The 15,406-nt window shown below is 41.9% G+C and overlaps 1 protein-coding gene across 6 annotated transcripts in view; it reads right to left on the bottom strand.

Annotated features, from left to right (window-relative positions):
* The window catches only part of PARPBP (PARP1 binding protein), a 92,226-nt gene that overhangs the window by 66,522 nt on the left and 10,298 nt on the right, over positions 1-15,406 (bottom strand). For 5 of the 6 annotated variants that reach the window (XM_048831338.2, XM_048831353.2, XM_075123143.1 and 2 more), the window contains 3 exons: positions 10,987-11,217; positions 5,096-5,194; positions 3,191-3,361 (listed from right to left, as the gene is read on the bottom strand). In XM_048831338.2, coding sequence (XP_048687295.2) covers positions 3,191-3,361; positions 5,096-5,194; positions 10,987-11,217 — 501 coding nt within the window. The remainder of the gene's footprint in view (positions 1-3,190; positions 3,362-5,095; positions 5,195-10,986; positions 11,218-15,406) is intronic. The other variant, XM_048831345.2, reaches the window with a different exon arrangement.

The raw sequence follows: 15,406 nt of genomic DNA, 5'->3' as shown, positions 1-15,406 counted from the left end.
TAAGTTCTTCTGTGGACATCTTCCTGCTCTGTATCAGGATATCCTGGACTTATCTAGAGCAGTCTGTTTATGGCACTTAACCAGACAACATACAGACTATCAGATGCAAATTCTAGATGAAGTATCTGACTACAGTGCTGCCTTTGCCAGTATGGAGCCCCCCCACATTCTTGTTTGTCTCAATTTTGGAAGTCACCCTGAGGATAAAGCGGAGTCCGTGGAAAGGCATAAAGAAAGCTTGGATTCCACTACAGAAGAAAGGAGTTGGCAATGATCTCAGGCTCATGACCCCTCTGAAACAGAAATTCTGACAATTGGAATTGTCCTGGGTGGCAAATATGTCTACCATAGGAACCGACCCAGCTACAGAATAATGGGTGTATGATGGATTTCCACAGGATTTCCTTCACCCAAGAAAGAAAACAATACTTTGATAAATTACTAGCCCCAATTTGCCAAACAGAATTATGTTGATCAGTCTCTCTGTCTTGCATCCAGAGAGAGGTCTGATTTTTTTGGATCTGTATCCTTTGGTATGCCTTTTATGGACCTTGATTTTTCTTGTACTTTCAAAACAACTAAAGACTCTGGGTTTGGATGCGCATAAAAGTGTTCAAAGCCTTTGAGGGGCACCCAATATCTCAACTCCACTCTTTTCAAAGTGGGAGGAAGAGTTGCCGGGATTTGTCACAGTCCTCTGACCAGTTCGAGGATCCCTTCATTAACAGGGAGAACAATTCTGACTGGCATTATGGCACTCAAAATGCTTGTACGTAGAGTACCTGTCCAGGCTGTAGATAGTCTAGTCTATCACTGGCACTGGGGCTGGTGTCAGGGCCTATTCTGGCACTGATGAAGACTCTGTGGGTGGAGACAGGGATTGTTGTGATCCCTCTGTCATCATGTCTTCCTCTTGGGGGCCATGTTCAGTTCTAGTGTGGGAGGACTGGCTAATGATGCCATCACCCACTCTTCCTGTAAGCATTGGGGGGTGGGGAAGGAATCTATTCTTAAATGCATGAGATGACAGTCTCCAGTAAAGGCAATATGGGCAAGGTATCATGTCATATGGATACTGGCCTGACTAGGGCTAGCCCAGTGCCACACATTTGGGGCAGTGCTCTTAATAAGGACTCCCAGGTGTCCTCCTTAGGGTCACACTATAAAGGCAGAGGAGAGTCTCTCCTCAACACCAGCAAGAATGAATACACCAACAATGGCATAGAAGAGCATATCTTCTCTTTGAAAGGCAGCGCCACAGGTTGATAGGGCACTGGGGCTGATGGTTTCTTTCCATTGCAGGGAAACACTCTGGAGATAATTCAGATTCCTCCAGAGTATTTCTCAGATCTTTTCTGGGTTCCATGAAAGATGGAAAGATCAGAGGTCTCATTCCCTCTGCCACTCCTGATCTGGTGGAGGACTCATATGCTCGGTCCTTTGAGAAATCATGTTTTCTTTCCTCCTTATGGAACTTCCCTTAACATTTGCATCTATGTTTGGGATCTGTTCAGCTCCATGAATGAGCCTTATCTTTATATATAAGCACAGGTGCTGGATTTCCTGCCTGGGGTAGGCACCAAGGCTGTCCATTTTTGGTGCCAAGGTTTTCAGTGCCAAGGACGGGCCAGTGTTGAAAGTCACTAGTGCTGGCTCTGCTGGTGCTTTCTTCAGATTCTTTCTAGTGCTTGATCTCTACATACAATGTATGCTCAAGGAAGTGCTGGCAGATACAGGTTTATCTGGCCTTGCTCTGGTAGTGACCATCTCCTGTGGTTCCAAAATGACACATATGGACTCCTCCAATAGATGTAGCTTGAGTGGAGTGAAAAGGACTTGTACACAGAGTACCTGTCCAGGCAGTAGATAGCCTAGTCTAGGCAAAGAGGCGTTGATTGTCCATGCTTGAAAGGGATCAGCCTCCCACAGGATGGGCAAGGTTTAAACCTTGACAGTATGGAGTCCACTATGAGGCATAGCAGCTGACACCCAGCACCTTGTCCGACTGCGCAGGCATGGTCTCCAGGAACTTCCCCCCCCCCCCTTTTTTTTTTGCAGGGACAAGGCACATCCAAATGAAGGGAGTGTAAAGATGAAAAATTTCTTCATAAATTTAATTAAAACAAACATTTTTTAAAAGTATCTAAAAAGAGTCACACACTCACTAGGTTCCATCTTGCTGCCATAAGCAGAAAGAGGGAAGTGAGGTAGGATCACAGCTGCTGCATAAGCCCTTGTGAAGAAGCATGAGAAGACACAGGGTGCATGTATGGCCCCAACAGACACTGCTATTCAAAAGAATCTGATCTTGCATGCATGAGGTGCATGCCCATTTACAGTGGGGTCCACAATGACAAGTATTTAAAGAACATGATATACTAAATCTATTTCTAGCTCCATTCAAAATGACTCGTAACATCAGATTCAAAATTAGTTTGTATTTGTTTAAAAAAAAAAAAGCACACAACTGGGTGCTTTAAAGGTTGGAGACCTTTGAACAAAGTTCTCATCTACTTATCAACTATATGTAATTAAAACAGTATTCCTGACAGTGCTACACCTTATGAGAAAGAACCTCTATATCTGTGCCCTTTTGACACTTATTGTAAGCAGAATATGCTCCAAAACTCTTCTTGCACTCACTATTCTTGGAGGGAATTTTCACTGCTCTGATATGGTCTGCATGAAATTCCCAGAGAGCCTAAATCACAAAGCTTGTAGTAAAACAAAAATGTATTAAAAACAAAGAAAAATTTAGTTAAAGCAAAAGAAAAATGCATGCATAACATACTGAGAACTAAACTGGGCAGAAGTTAATCCAGATCAGTATGCATACCATACTACTTCAAGATTCTAGTCATTACTTTGGATAGACAGTTTTGATTTCTGTTGCTCCCATATCCTTTTTTACAACTTGCGTGTACATGCACACAAATTGTTTCCTTGCTCACCTTTGCAACTGATGTCCAAGTAGGCATCTACCCTACTCTGCAAGCTCTTTGCTCTAGTCTAAGAGATGTGCTTTTCCAGGTTATTTGTCCTGACTGGATAGGTTAGCCTGAATCCAATTTGTTCTCAGCCTTACATCTGAGTTTAAAGACGCAGCACTCACATTTTTATAATTGTTTCATTACTTCTGATCTACTCCAAATATGTATTCTTGAAAGATTAATGCTGATTTGACACATACCAGGAAAATGGACATTTGTCTCTTCTGTGCAGCATGCTTTAGGTCAGTGAAGGCTTCTCTTCCAAGTCCTCTATCAGGAATATTTAAAACATGAGCCACGGCCAGATCATTCTTAGAATTCACCAACAGGCTTAAATATGCACAAACAAACTTCTTCACGATCAATAGCAACTGCATAAGAAAGTGTCAAGTTAGCTTGTCTCAAAAACATTAAAATAAAAAAACCTATTTAAAAATGAATTAGGTATACGCAGAAATCATTGTTCTGAAAGAGTAAGAATATCAGTCATGCTGAATTACAAGACACTGACTTCTATACATATGGAGACTGGGAAATGATGAATGTAAGCCAGTATGGACCAAACGTGGAATTTTAATGTGTTGAAAGTTTTTGTACATGATGCTACATAATCCACATGAGATTTAGAGCATTCTCATTTCTCTTTCTCTTCAACTCTTTGATAAGCATCAATTTGTATCTGACATTATCTAGGTCTTCTTCCATAAACATCCTTACAACAAAGGCACTTTACATAACCTATGGCCCCACTGATGTCAATGGAAGTTTTGCCAATGGTTCATGATTTCATTTCTAGTGCATTCACTTTTCAACAAGGTACTAGAACTTGAAGTGATAAACTATGACCCCCACAAAAAACTTATTTATATTACAGCTGCACTCTAGTGTGCTAGGCCCCATGCAAACATAAGAAGACAGTCCCTGACCTGAAGAATGTACAGTCTAAGCACGAACAGACACACTAAAAGGAAAAGAAAATAGATTGGTGAAGAAAGTAAACAAGATCATATGGTTACTTAGGAAGTTATGCATATCTGAGTGTTTTTTTAATGGAGCACCTGGGATGGAGGTGTAGGAAGAAGAATTGTGAGAAAGGGAGGAGACACTAAGAACAAGAGGAAAAAAGTAGAGGAAGACTGAAGTTTAGAAGAGGAAAAAGAAAGAAGGGTGAGAAATGTATTTGTCAAGTAGACCAAGGAAGACTTGTGCTAGTAGCAGCGGGGCAGAGTAAGGAGAAAACGAGAGTTCAAATTTCAAAAATTCAACAAGTCTGATGTCAGGTAGCTGAGAAGGAAGTTCTGGGGAAGGAAGCAAACATGTTCTGACTTGTCCCCAAATGCCATGCTGGAGCTCCCTCTTATGGTGAGCGTATGAATATTGGAGAGGGCAAGAGACTCCTACTAGCTGGTCAGTCTCCCTGTAGTGGGGGAGAAGAAAAGGGATGGGAAGGCATGGGTACCCAGCATTTCCAGGAAGCCCATGATGGTTTGACTGAGGACAAGCAAACGCCAACTTATGCCCCCCTTTCATTTGCTGGAGCTGCCATCAATACTGTTGGTGAGAGAGTTTCTCTAATGTGTAAGTAGGGTAAAAGAGTGGAAGTTAAATAAAATCTGAGGTGCAAATCATAGTGGAGCCATTACCTCACTGTTCATCTGTGAGCAAGTCACTAGACTATTATTCAAGGCAACATCTGAGTATAAAAGGAGGAGAAAAAAAGAGAAATTATGGCCCACAACTGCTGCCTTGCCTATGCATAAGGAAAGTTAACTTTTTCTTCCACTTTAATGGGGACCTAACCTTACACCCCCTAACTAAGGGCTCCTACAGAAGCCTGGTCCTGCTCTTCAGGCTTGCAGAAAAGACTTGTCTCATTCTTCAAGGGTACAGAGAGCAGCATATAGCATGTTTTCTAACCCTATAAGCAGAGGCATGAACTACCAACAAGCTCAGGTGCGATACTGGAGGTCATTAAGTATTTTCTACTCTGACAGTTTAGACTAGCAATAATTGAGGAAGAACACGATGTGTTGCATTTCACCTATTCACTTTTGCATACAGAGTGAATATTTTTTAGAAGTTGTAATGAAGATGAAAAGTTTTACCTTCACATTATCCTGGCTGTGTCTGATTGGTGTTGAGGGTATGGAAAGACAAGAGCCATTCTCTTCTGATAAGCCAGAGATAAAACTTAACAGTTGAACCTTCAGTAAAATACACAGAGTAGGATTAAATATGAAGATGATTGAAAATTGAAAAAATTAGTAATTATTTCAGTACTGTAAATAGCCTTATCCCAACAATGGTCTCCTCCAATCCTTGAAAGAGGAAGCAGCCTGCAAAGGTCTCTCTACTCTTGAAAACACAAAACTTCCAAAGAGGAACCTGTATAAGCAAGTAACTGAGATGCAAGCCTGAAAAATCAGTTTATGGGAAGAGTTTCTATAGGACGATGCTGGGCAGCAGCATACTCAGCCTTGTGTTGAAAGGTATGTTTGTCACCATTTCAGCTGATGCCTCCAAAACAGAGAATGTGGGACTACTGGAAATGGTTAACCAAAAAAAAAGGAAGCTGCACATAGGAGGAAGAAAAGACAGCTAAAAAACAACCTAGGACACTGGAGGCAGAGTCAAATCCATGCCTAAGGATACTAGGAGGAAATGTGGAGGCAGGGGCAAGATGGGCAGCTATTGCCCTCAAACAGGAAAAACTTTCCCAGAATCTAGACCAGAGAGACAAAATCATCCTCTGCTCCTTTCTATTTGGCTACACTTTAAGAATCTTGACATAGATCTAAAATTGCATATGCCATTTTTCATCCTATAGTGAAGCATTTTGCCTATGATATTTAGATCTTTTATGTCAAATTCCTTTTCAATTAGACACGGTTTATAGAAACCCAAGTGCTGCAGCCAAAATTGGGGCTCACTCACTGAAACTCATTTGAGTGCTCATTGTACTTTGGAGGTCAAGTCAAAAAAACTAAAATTTAGGAGGAAAAAAAATTTGGTGACATGTCTATAGTTGACAGATATGACAGCAAAAATAGAACATGAATGACTTACCATCACTTATCTCACTCAAACTGAACCCTAAAGATGGATGAGACGGTCTCAAATCAACCATCTGTTCAGTTCCTTATTACTAGTAGCTTTTTACTTTTATCTTCTCATGCTTTATTAATTTTAGGGTTTGGATCAAATAAAGTAACTGTAGTTAACCAAAACCACCTTTCACCAACATATCTAAATTGATTACTACATAGAAATTGATCTGAGAGAGTAGTTCTCAAATTAACCCATTTTATAGCCATGGAGCCTGGTAGGGACTAGGATTACTTGAGAGTAATCTTAACTGAGAAGCACTAAAGTGTTCTTATTAGATATTCATTTCAATGGTTTCCCTCCACAGAATCTTTGAAGTGTATTTCAATCACTATCAGTCTATTGATTCTCCATGTTCAGAAGTACTGTAAATTGTTATAGGCACACAGCAATTCTCCAAAACAGGTCATGTTTTTGGAGTTTAATGTACCCTCATATCCACATTGATAGATCATTAGAAAGCTTATTTTATGTATGTTTAGATGAGCTATTATGTGGAGCAGTCAAGTGGTGCCATAAGACTATAGGCGAGGTGAAATAATCATACCCAAAATTAGAATAATTTTTTGCCCAGTTCCAGAAATACTGAAATATGACCACAGTTTTTTCTGTTTAAGTTGAAATTAACACCTAAATGGGTGTTAGATAACACCTTAACCATCAAACAAGAATGTATTCAAAGATGTATATTGGTTTTGCATGGGTAAATACTTTTTCAGATATGATGAAGCAGGTGGCAAAAATGGCAGATATCAATATTGCATATTTACCACCACACATTCTTAATTGCCAAGGTATCTCACAAGTGATAAGTTTTCTATATTTTCAGTTGAAATTTGCTGACCAGATCAGTCTCAGAGAAGACTGCGCACCAGTAGCAGAAGATTGCATGGCCACCATTTGTACTACATAGTGGATAGATATAAATGTACATGAATTCCTAATGTAATTCTTCTCCATTTGTAAGCTTTTGTACATACAAATTAAAACTTATCAGAATAGATGCTACATTGTAACTGCCTATGCATGCAGTACTAAACTTTTTGAAATATTCTAGAAACTAGCTTTTTAATTCAGTGACATTTACACAAAGGTCAATATTAGTATTAGAGATGAAAAATACATGGCTTCATATTACGAATATGCAAAAGCTATGAGAGAAAGAACTAACCTAACAAAAAGTAGTGAAAACAAAGTCCACAAACAAGTCCTTGACTCTGCACTGAAGAGGCATAAAGAGCATGTTACAGCTCTTACCAACCATTTCATCAACAATATGACAAACCCATTTGACCTTGAATCACATCCAGAGGTGATCATCATCATATCTACTGGACTGCAGGTAACATCAGGTGCTCAACTTTCTACTGAAAATAGCAGGTGTTGGTGAAGAACAAGTAGAGAGATTTGGGAGAGATGCACCCAATTCTGATGGAACACATAGCTTCTTTTGTCAAGTTAAGAAATCGGGCATCAACAACATTTGCTGACGTGGCCTCTAAGACCAAGTTTAAGTCTGGCAAGGGAGGAACAATCACAGCAGCTATAAGTCCATACATTGTTTTCCACAGAGCCCTGTCCTTAGTAAGGATGCAGAAATGATGTTTCAATGGCATTTGTTCTTAGGCACAGGTTCTATTCTGTGACTATGTTCCTCTTTCATGTGATGGAATAATGAGAAGAACAAAAAGCTAAGTTAGTGCATCAAGCTGGAAGCTCAAGCTGAAAGAATCCATGAGCTAAGAGCATGCAACAAAAACCACAGTGTACATCAGAGATGCCATGGCTGTAATACAAACAATGTCTGTGGAATTTGTGTCCACATACTGTGAACTGGCTGCTGAACACTTGAGGCAGGTCCTAAAAAGATTTAACAAATCTAATTCAGAAAGCAAGTCCTTGACAGATGTGACAACAATAATTCCTTGAAAACTGCAGAAAGATAGTGCTGGATGGCATCTAAGGTAGAATGGCAAGAAATACCAGGTGATTGGTGGATGCCCTGTGCCTCCATAGAAAAAAAATTCTAAATGTGGCATCCAACAAGCAGTCACTCAAAATTCCTCTGTGAATGCATGGCTCAAAATGCACCTGAAAGTGTAGGAGCATACCCAACAAACACTCCATCTTACTGCAGGCTTCTCCAATGGTGAAGTAACAAAGTCCATCAACGGTAGATGTGCTGAAGAAGCTCAAGACTCACACAGTACTCAAGAGGAAGCAGATGCAAAAATGCTTCTGCATACTATGTGCTATATCTGGGTCTCTAATGCCAAAAGGAACCATAGAATTAGGTCACCTGGTACAGATGTTATAGTCCTTGCTGTTCATTACCTTCCAAAAATGTAACACATAGACAGATAAAAATGTTGATTGAAACAGGCATCATTACCAGCACAACTGATAGGAGTAACTTCATACCTGCATGTGCAATCTGTAATGCACTCACTCCTGACTTCTGCAACATACTTCCTGCTGTACACACATTAACAGGGTGTGACTCTGTCATCCCTATTTGGTATGGGCGGGGGGGAAATCTGTGTTTAATGTTGTCAAAACAAAGAGCTTACTGCTTCAGAGATCTTGCCAAATTAGAAGAGTGATAGACACAGCACAACTTCTGCAGCAAGAAGTTGCTAGCAGGGCTGTATAACCAGACCCTGGGGGGGAGGGATAAATAAATAATAAAAAAAAGAGACACCCCACCCCCCAGACACCTGATTTACTTATGCCTCAATCTAGCCATCAAAAAGGACAAACCACAGGCCAAACTCATCATGTGAGGACAGTTTTGAAGAGCATGTCAAAAGAGCATCTTGGCAAACAAAGATTTGGATGTCTTAGCACACAGGTAAACCAAATATTGCATCACCACTGCAACATTTTTAGGAAAATGTGGAGAATGAACAACTTTCTGTATTCTTCAAGAGTGCAAAGGCATCAGAGAGTCTTCAAGACCTTATTGTGTCTCTACCAGTAGGGGTTGTTGCACGATCAACTGCGTCTGTAGGCAGAACAATATTCCCTGCATAGAAGTGTACATGCCAAGGCAGCGAAGACTGTAGTAACCCACTGAGAGGCTTTCTTGGTGTGCCCACAACTGCAAGTCACCCTGTTACTCCTCTGCCACAGCATAAAAGGAATTTGTTGGTACTAAACTGTGTGACAACTCCCTGTCACCCCAGTCTGTTACCAGCCAAACTCCTTAGGACTCTTGTCAGCCCTTATTTGCCTTGCAGGTAACACTTCCTGAACACTGCCTTGCAGTTCCTGAACCCTCTAAAAGAGCGTTCCTCTGTAGTATCCAGCCCTGTTACTGTACAGTCACAAATCCACTGTCTACAAAGAAACAGAATACACATCAGCCTGTTGTTTCAGCTGCGAATGAACACCTCACTTTAATACAACAGCACTAAGATGAATTTATAATAAAACAAAAATAAGTTTATTAATAAAGAACGGAGTAGGGGATACGAATCAGAGATCATAGAAACAGAATATGGTTACAAATAAAAAAGTATAATCACGCTTTCTCATGGACAAAACTCAACAAGCTACAATACTTGTCTAATGCAGTTTTCTCATCTACAGCCACTTCTTAGCATCACGCAACCCACATGACTGGGGAGCCACTGTTCATGAATACAAAGAGCATTGACCTCTCTGTTCCCTGAGTGATGGATAACCAAAATGTCTTTTTGCTTCTCTTCATATCCTCAAAGTTTATTGTCTGCGTCACCAGAGTCAGGATGAACTCCTGGAGTTCAGATGCCAGTGTCTTCCTATACTGATTTCACATCCTCATGTTAATTTGTTCCTCCCGCGTATCGTAGACGCACATGAACTGCCTATTGTCTCTTGCATCACCATGCTCAATTTTCATTGGCAATAGGAAGATAACTATCCTCCCTCTTTTATGGGAGAAAACCCGTTTCTCCCTTTGTTTGGTTGCAGACTTTAAAGCATAACAGTAAAAGTGTCTATAGTTCCTTATACTGTATTAATACATACACTTCATAACGATATTAATGACTAATATGTCACCAGCTTTCACTTGATATCTTACACAACATTCTTTATAGATAAATATCATGACAAAAATGTGTTCAGTGTATTGAGTTTGTCAGGCTTGACAGGAGTAGCTATTATGTGACATTGAACCCTTTGGCAATGGGCATTGAGGAGCTCTTAGGGTCACACCCACACACTCAAGAGAGATAATGGTGAACAAGATGATAATAATGTTGTCTAGAAAAGTCACCACTGCTATTACATTTAAATGATATCTGTATCAATTACTAGATTTTGTAATACCCTTTAGATTGTTGTTGTGATGCTTTGAGGTCACAAAGAAATCCAATTTTATGTCTTGAAATATTTAGAGTCATTAAATTAACTGGAACAAATGCAAATATTTAAAAGTGGTCTTTTTAATGTGTTTATGGTGTCATTGTTTATCCTGTTTCTATGAAAACAGCACCACTTAACAACTCCACATCATATCTCATCTAAAAGTAGACATAATAAGCTTTCAAATGGTATATGATGTGCATGTTTGTAGAGAGGGGTTCATTAAGTCAACCAAATTGGTGGTGTCGCCACTCACCTATTACATTTCAGTCAGGTGAGTTTTCTGCCCCCAAAAGACTACTTGACTCTTAGAAGGACTGTTTCCACAAGACAGGAGAATACGGAGAAATGTTTAAATCACAAAAGTTTACTCTTTAAAAACAACTGAGCAATTATAAAATTAAACTTTCTTCCCCACAGAAAAACTAAGCAACAGATATGAACAATTCATGGCTTCTGAACAGATCTTAATATTATTGCATTTCTGAACTTGAGTTAACCATATTGGTACACAATTTCAGACATACAAAGACATACTTACAGGGGACATCTCTTCAATTTCAGATTCAGATGTTAATGTATGACACTTCTGGCAAATATCAATTAGATCTAACATATTACTCCTCTTTAAGAAGGTATCATAAGCTTTTTTGATATCATCATAGTTTTCAGGTGCTTCCATATTCTCATATGTCAATCCCAGTTTATCATGTAGCAAGTATTTCCAGGTTTCCACCACATCACTAAGAGATACTGTGAAATCTCCATGAAGCTAATATAAAAAGGGAAAAGTAAAAGAAAAGCATTATGCTTTGCTGGTAGTGTAGATATTGAAAACTTTAATAAAACAACATTAATATATCTTTTAATACACTCTGTACACTGAAGTATTTTAATGCTGGTTCATTTATATTAAACCTAAAGAAAATATGTTACTTGTAACTAGAGTTCTCGAAGTGTATTGACCATGCAGTTCAACAGTCTTAGAATATGCAACCTATTGGTCTCTAATTCTTAAGATGATCACAATGGTGCCTTCTGGGTTTAAAAAATAAATAAAATAAATAAATAAAATCAATCGATCTTTAAAGACCTATGCACATGCAAAACTGTATTTATGAGCAGAGGTGGATTAAGGTTTCCTGGGGCCATGGACCAGAGCAAGTGGGGGGCCCCTCCACACCCCTTTATGCCTGCGGTCCCACCCCATTCTGCCTGTGGCCCCACCCCATTCTACCCCTTCCCACCCACATTCCCGACCACCCACTCCAGCCCCCACAATCTGTTTGCTTCTTTCTGCCCACCCCCACTGCAGCCCCAAAACTAAAGAAGCTCTGCTCCCCTGCCATGGCCCTAGGGCCACAGTGGAGAGTGAGAACTCTCCCAGTCCTGAGGCTGCAGCAGGGAGCGAGAACTTCTTCAGTCCCGGGGCCACAGCAGAAGTCCCAGCTCTGGGGCTTCTCCCGCCCCGCCACGGGCTCCTGCTAGGGAGCGGGGCTTCCGCTGCCCCACGGCAGGTTCCTGTTGGGGGTGGGGTACCAATTTTTCCAGGGCCCCCCAGGCATGGGCCCCATTGGCCCACTGGATAATCCACCCCTGTTTATGAGAGTAGTCTCATTGACTTCAAACGAGAGTATTCACATGCAGAACTTTCTGCATGTGCTTAAGTGCTTGTAGTATAAGTTTGAAGCTAGGAGGCCATATGCATCACAGAAGTAGGAATCTTCACTGACAATTTTTGGAGGAAACTCCTACCTTTAAAATATGCATTAACAGAATACTTGAAACAAAGTACCATGTGTGAGAAGGAGCATGGATGTCCAAAAAGACAGAAAAATAAAAATAGTTTGTAATGTAGTTAATACTCCAAGTCTTCATTGTGAAGCTGCTAGGGCTACTATACCCACATACCCAAACAACCAACAAAAGCAATAAAATGAAAAGTTAAAACCACCTGTGACAGGGTATACAAACCGTAAACGGGCAACCAGTGGTTAGGAGAGTGCTCTGGGCTCAGCTAGCCACACCCCACCAAACCTGTAGGAAATGCTTCAGCTGAAGGAGTTAAAAGGCAGGGGAGCAGCTCATTTGATGGCAGACCAGGGAGGAGAGCAGCCCCGCAACTCCAGCAGTGAGCTAAGGGAAAGGCAGAATCTCTCCCCATGAGAACTGCCCATAAGGTCTCTCCATGAAGGAAGGGAGGACTTGCTACAATCCAAGAGGGAAGCATTCCCCACTCCTTCTCATATGGGCTCCAAATTTTGTTAATTCCCCTTTACCTTTGGATTACCCCAGGAGGAGAAAGCCCTGAGGACTAATCTGGCCCAGGAGAGTGGGCCACACTGCAGGAAGAGGCAGTTACTGCCCAAGAGAGGAAAAAAGTTTTAAAAAATAGGGATGTTTTAGTCTTGAGAAAAGATGACTGAGGGGCCTGATAAGTCTTCAAATACGTTAAGGGCTGTAATAATGATGGTGATCAATTGTGCTCTATGTCCACTGAAGATGTGACAGATTAAGAGGATTACTTCTTGTCCTAAGGGAGATTCAGGTTAGATATAGCGGGTCCCCAGTATAAGTGTTGTGGGGTTGTGTTCTTGAAAAGGGCAACAGATACCGAAAGGACATATATCGGGGAACCGCTGGTACAGCAGTGGGGTAAGCACAAGGGAATGCTTCGGGGGGGGAGGGGGATGGAGGGGGTGATAGATGCTCTGGCCGGAGCTCCCGGAAAAACAGGGGTCCTGTAAAAATGTGTGCCCCCACTCCGCCCTCCCAGTGCTCCTGCCAGGGCATGGGGGCTTGCCCCACTCCACCCACGTGGCACTCCTGTCAGGGGTGGGGGCTTGCTCCACTCTGCCCAGGGCCCCAGCACCTGGCAGCCTGTGGGCTTGACTTTGCTCTAAATCAGGCATTTCTGATTTTCACCCAAAATCAATAGGGGTCTGATGCCTAGAACCAAACATGATGCCAAAGCTATCATGTCACATATAGAGAAACAGTGTACAGCCTTGCTTTACTTAGCCAATGATGAGGAAGTTATGCTGGGTGGAAGAACGAATTGCAATTTCCTACTGAAGGTTCAATCTCTTTCAGGCCAAAGTACTGGGGGAGTAAGTTCCAATGCAGAGAGTACTCAAGGAGAATGCTCTATCAGTAAATTCTGGGAGTAAATTATGGTCACCAGCAGCAAGTTTCTTTGTTCTCAGTTGTTTGTTCCTATTAGTAGATTCCAGCCTGGTCTATACTAGAGTTAGGTTGAAGGAAGCTGCCTTAAGTTGACCTGTTAATGCATGTATCTACACTACTGGGTCCTTTATGTCGACCTAAGTCCCCTCTGATGTCAACTTCTCTAACTCACCTCTGTGAGAGGCATAGCGCTTAGTTCAATTTTCATGGGCTGACTGCGAGGTAGTGCAGATGCAGTGTTGTGTAATTCAACCTAATTGGCCTCCAGGTTATGTCCCACAATGCTCATCTGTGACCGCTCTGGAGATCATCCTCAACTCTGCCGCACTGCAACCAGGAACACAGGAAACAGCCCCTCCCCGGATAAAGCCCTGGGAACTTTTGATTTCCCATTTCCTGTTTGATCAGCATTGGGAGCATGCCAGCTTGAGCACAACTGATCATGGAGACTACACACCCCAAACGCGCTTCAGCTTGGTCTGCATAGGAGGTGCTGGATCTCATTGCTGTGTGGGGAGAAGAGTCTGTGCAGCCAGAGCTCTGATCCAGCAGAAGAAACACTGACATCTATGCAAAGATCACTCATGGAATGGGGGAGAAGGGCTACACGAGGGGGACACAGCAGTGCCGTGTGAAAATAAAAAACTTCAAACACATCAGAAGGCAAGGGAGGTGAACAGTCGGTCTGGTGCTGAACCCCACAAACACGCTGGTTCTACAACAAGCTGCATGCAAATCTTGAGGGTGACCCAACCAGCACCCCCACAAGCAACGTGGACACATCACAGGTGTAAGAGTCTAGGGATAACAAGGAGGAGGATATGGTGGATGAGAAAGAGGAGGAGGAGGAGAAGAATGGGAGACAGGTGAGCAGTGGATCCATTTTCCCTGAGAGCCAGGAAATATTTTTCCCCTGGAGCCCTGTGGGTCACAGGCCAACCAGGATGCCCGGGAAGGCACCTCTGGTGAATATACAATTACAATGAAAGTCCAGTTAAACTTTAGTGGGCACACACATTCACAGTAAACATGCAATACCACTGAAAAACAAGCAAGATGTTGAGATTCTCTGCTTATAAGAGGCCGCTCCAATTAAGTCAAGGGTAGCCCCCAGAAAAGACTATTTATGTGGACTGGGATAGCCCAGGAATCCTATGTGGATATCTCTAGGAAACTTTCATGGAGGTACTCTGCAATCCTTTGCAGAAGGTTTCTTGACAGGGCAGTCTTATTTCTTTCACCACGGTAGGCCACTTTCCCATGCAACTCCTGAATTAATTCTGCTGGCATCATTGCGGTATACAGCATAAGGACCGGGTCTATACCCAGACACTTGCCACATCTCCTTCCTTTCCACCTCTGTTTCCCTGTTTCCCCTAGGCAACCCTATATGATATCAGTCTCCTGAGGGTAAGTTCTCATTAAAAGTGCTTTTACATGGGGAAAAAAGGGCATGTAGAACCCCCCCCCCCTTCCAGATCACCAAATCACACGGCCACTAATGTGCCTTTACTGTGCTCGGCATGGGTCGACAAGTAGTTTAAAGTGGCTGATAGAGGACTGAAGCCCCATGAGAGATTCTGCAATTTAGGAGTGAAATTGTTCCCCTCCACCCAATCTGTGGTGCTATGGGGAAGGACTATTGTTCAACTAGCTACCTGTACTCCCAACATGATTGATAAACTTCATTGATAGTGCAGTCACCCATGACCCAGGGGTGGCACACAGTGAACGGTTACAGATTCTGATTATGTTATGACTTGCACCTAGTATAA

Source organism: Caretta caretta, chromosome 1 (genome assembly GCF_965140235.1).
Source record: "Caretta caretta isolate rCarCar2 chromosome 1, rCarCar1.hap1, whole genome shotgun sequence".
Taxonomy (NCBI): Eukaryota; Metazoa; Chordata; order Testudines; family Cheloniidae; genus Caretta; species Caretta caretta.
Note: the sequence above shows the minus strand (reverse complement) of the source record. Positions and strands in the feature narration are given on the sequence as shown.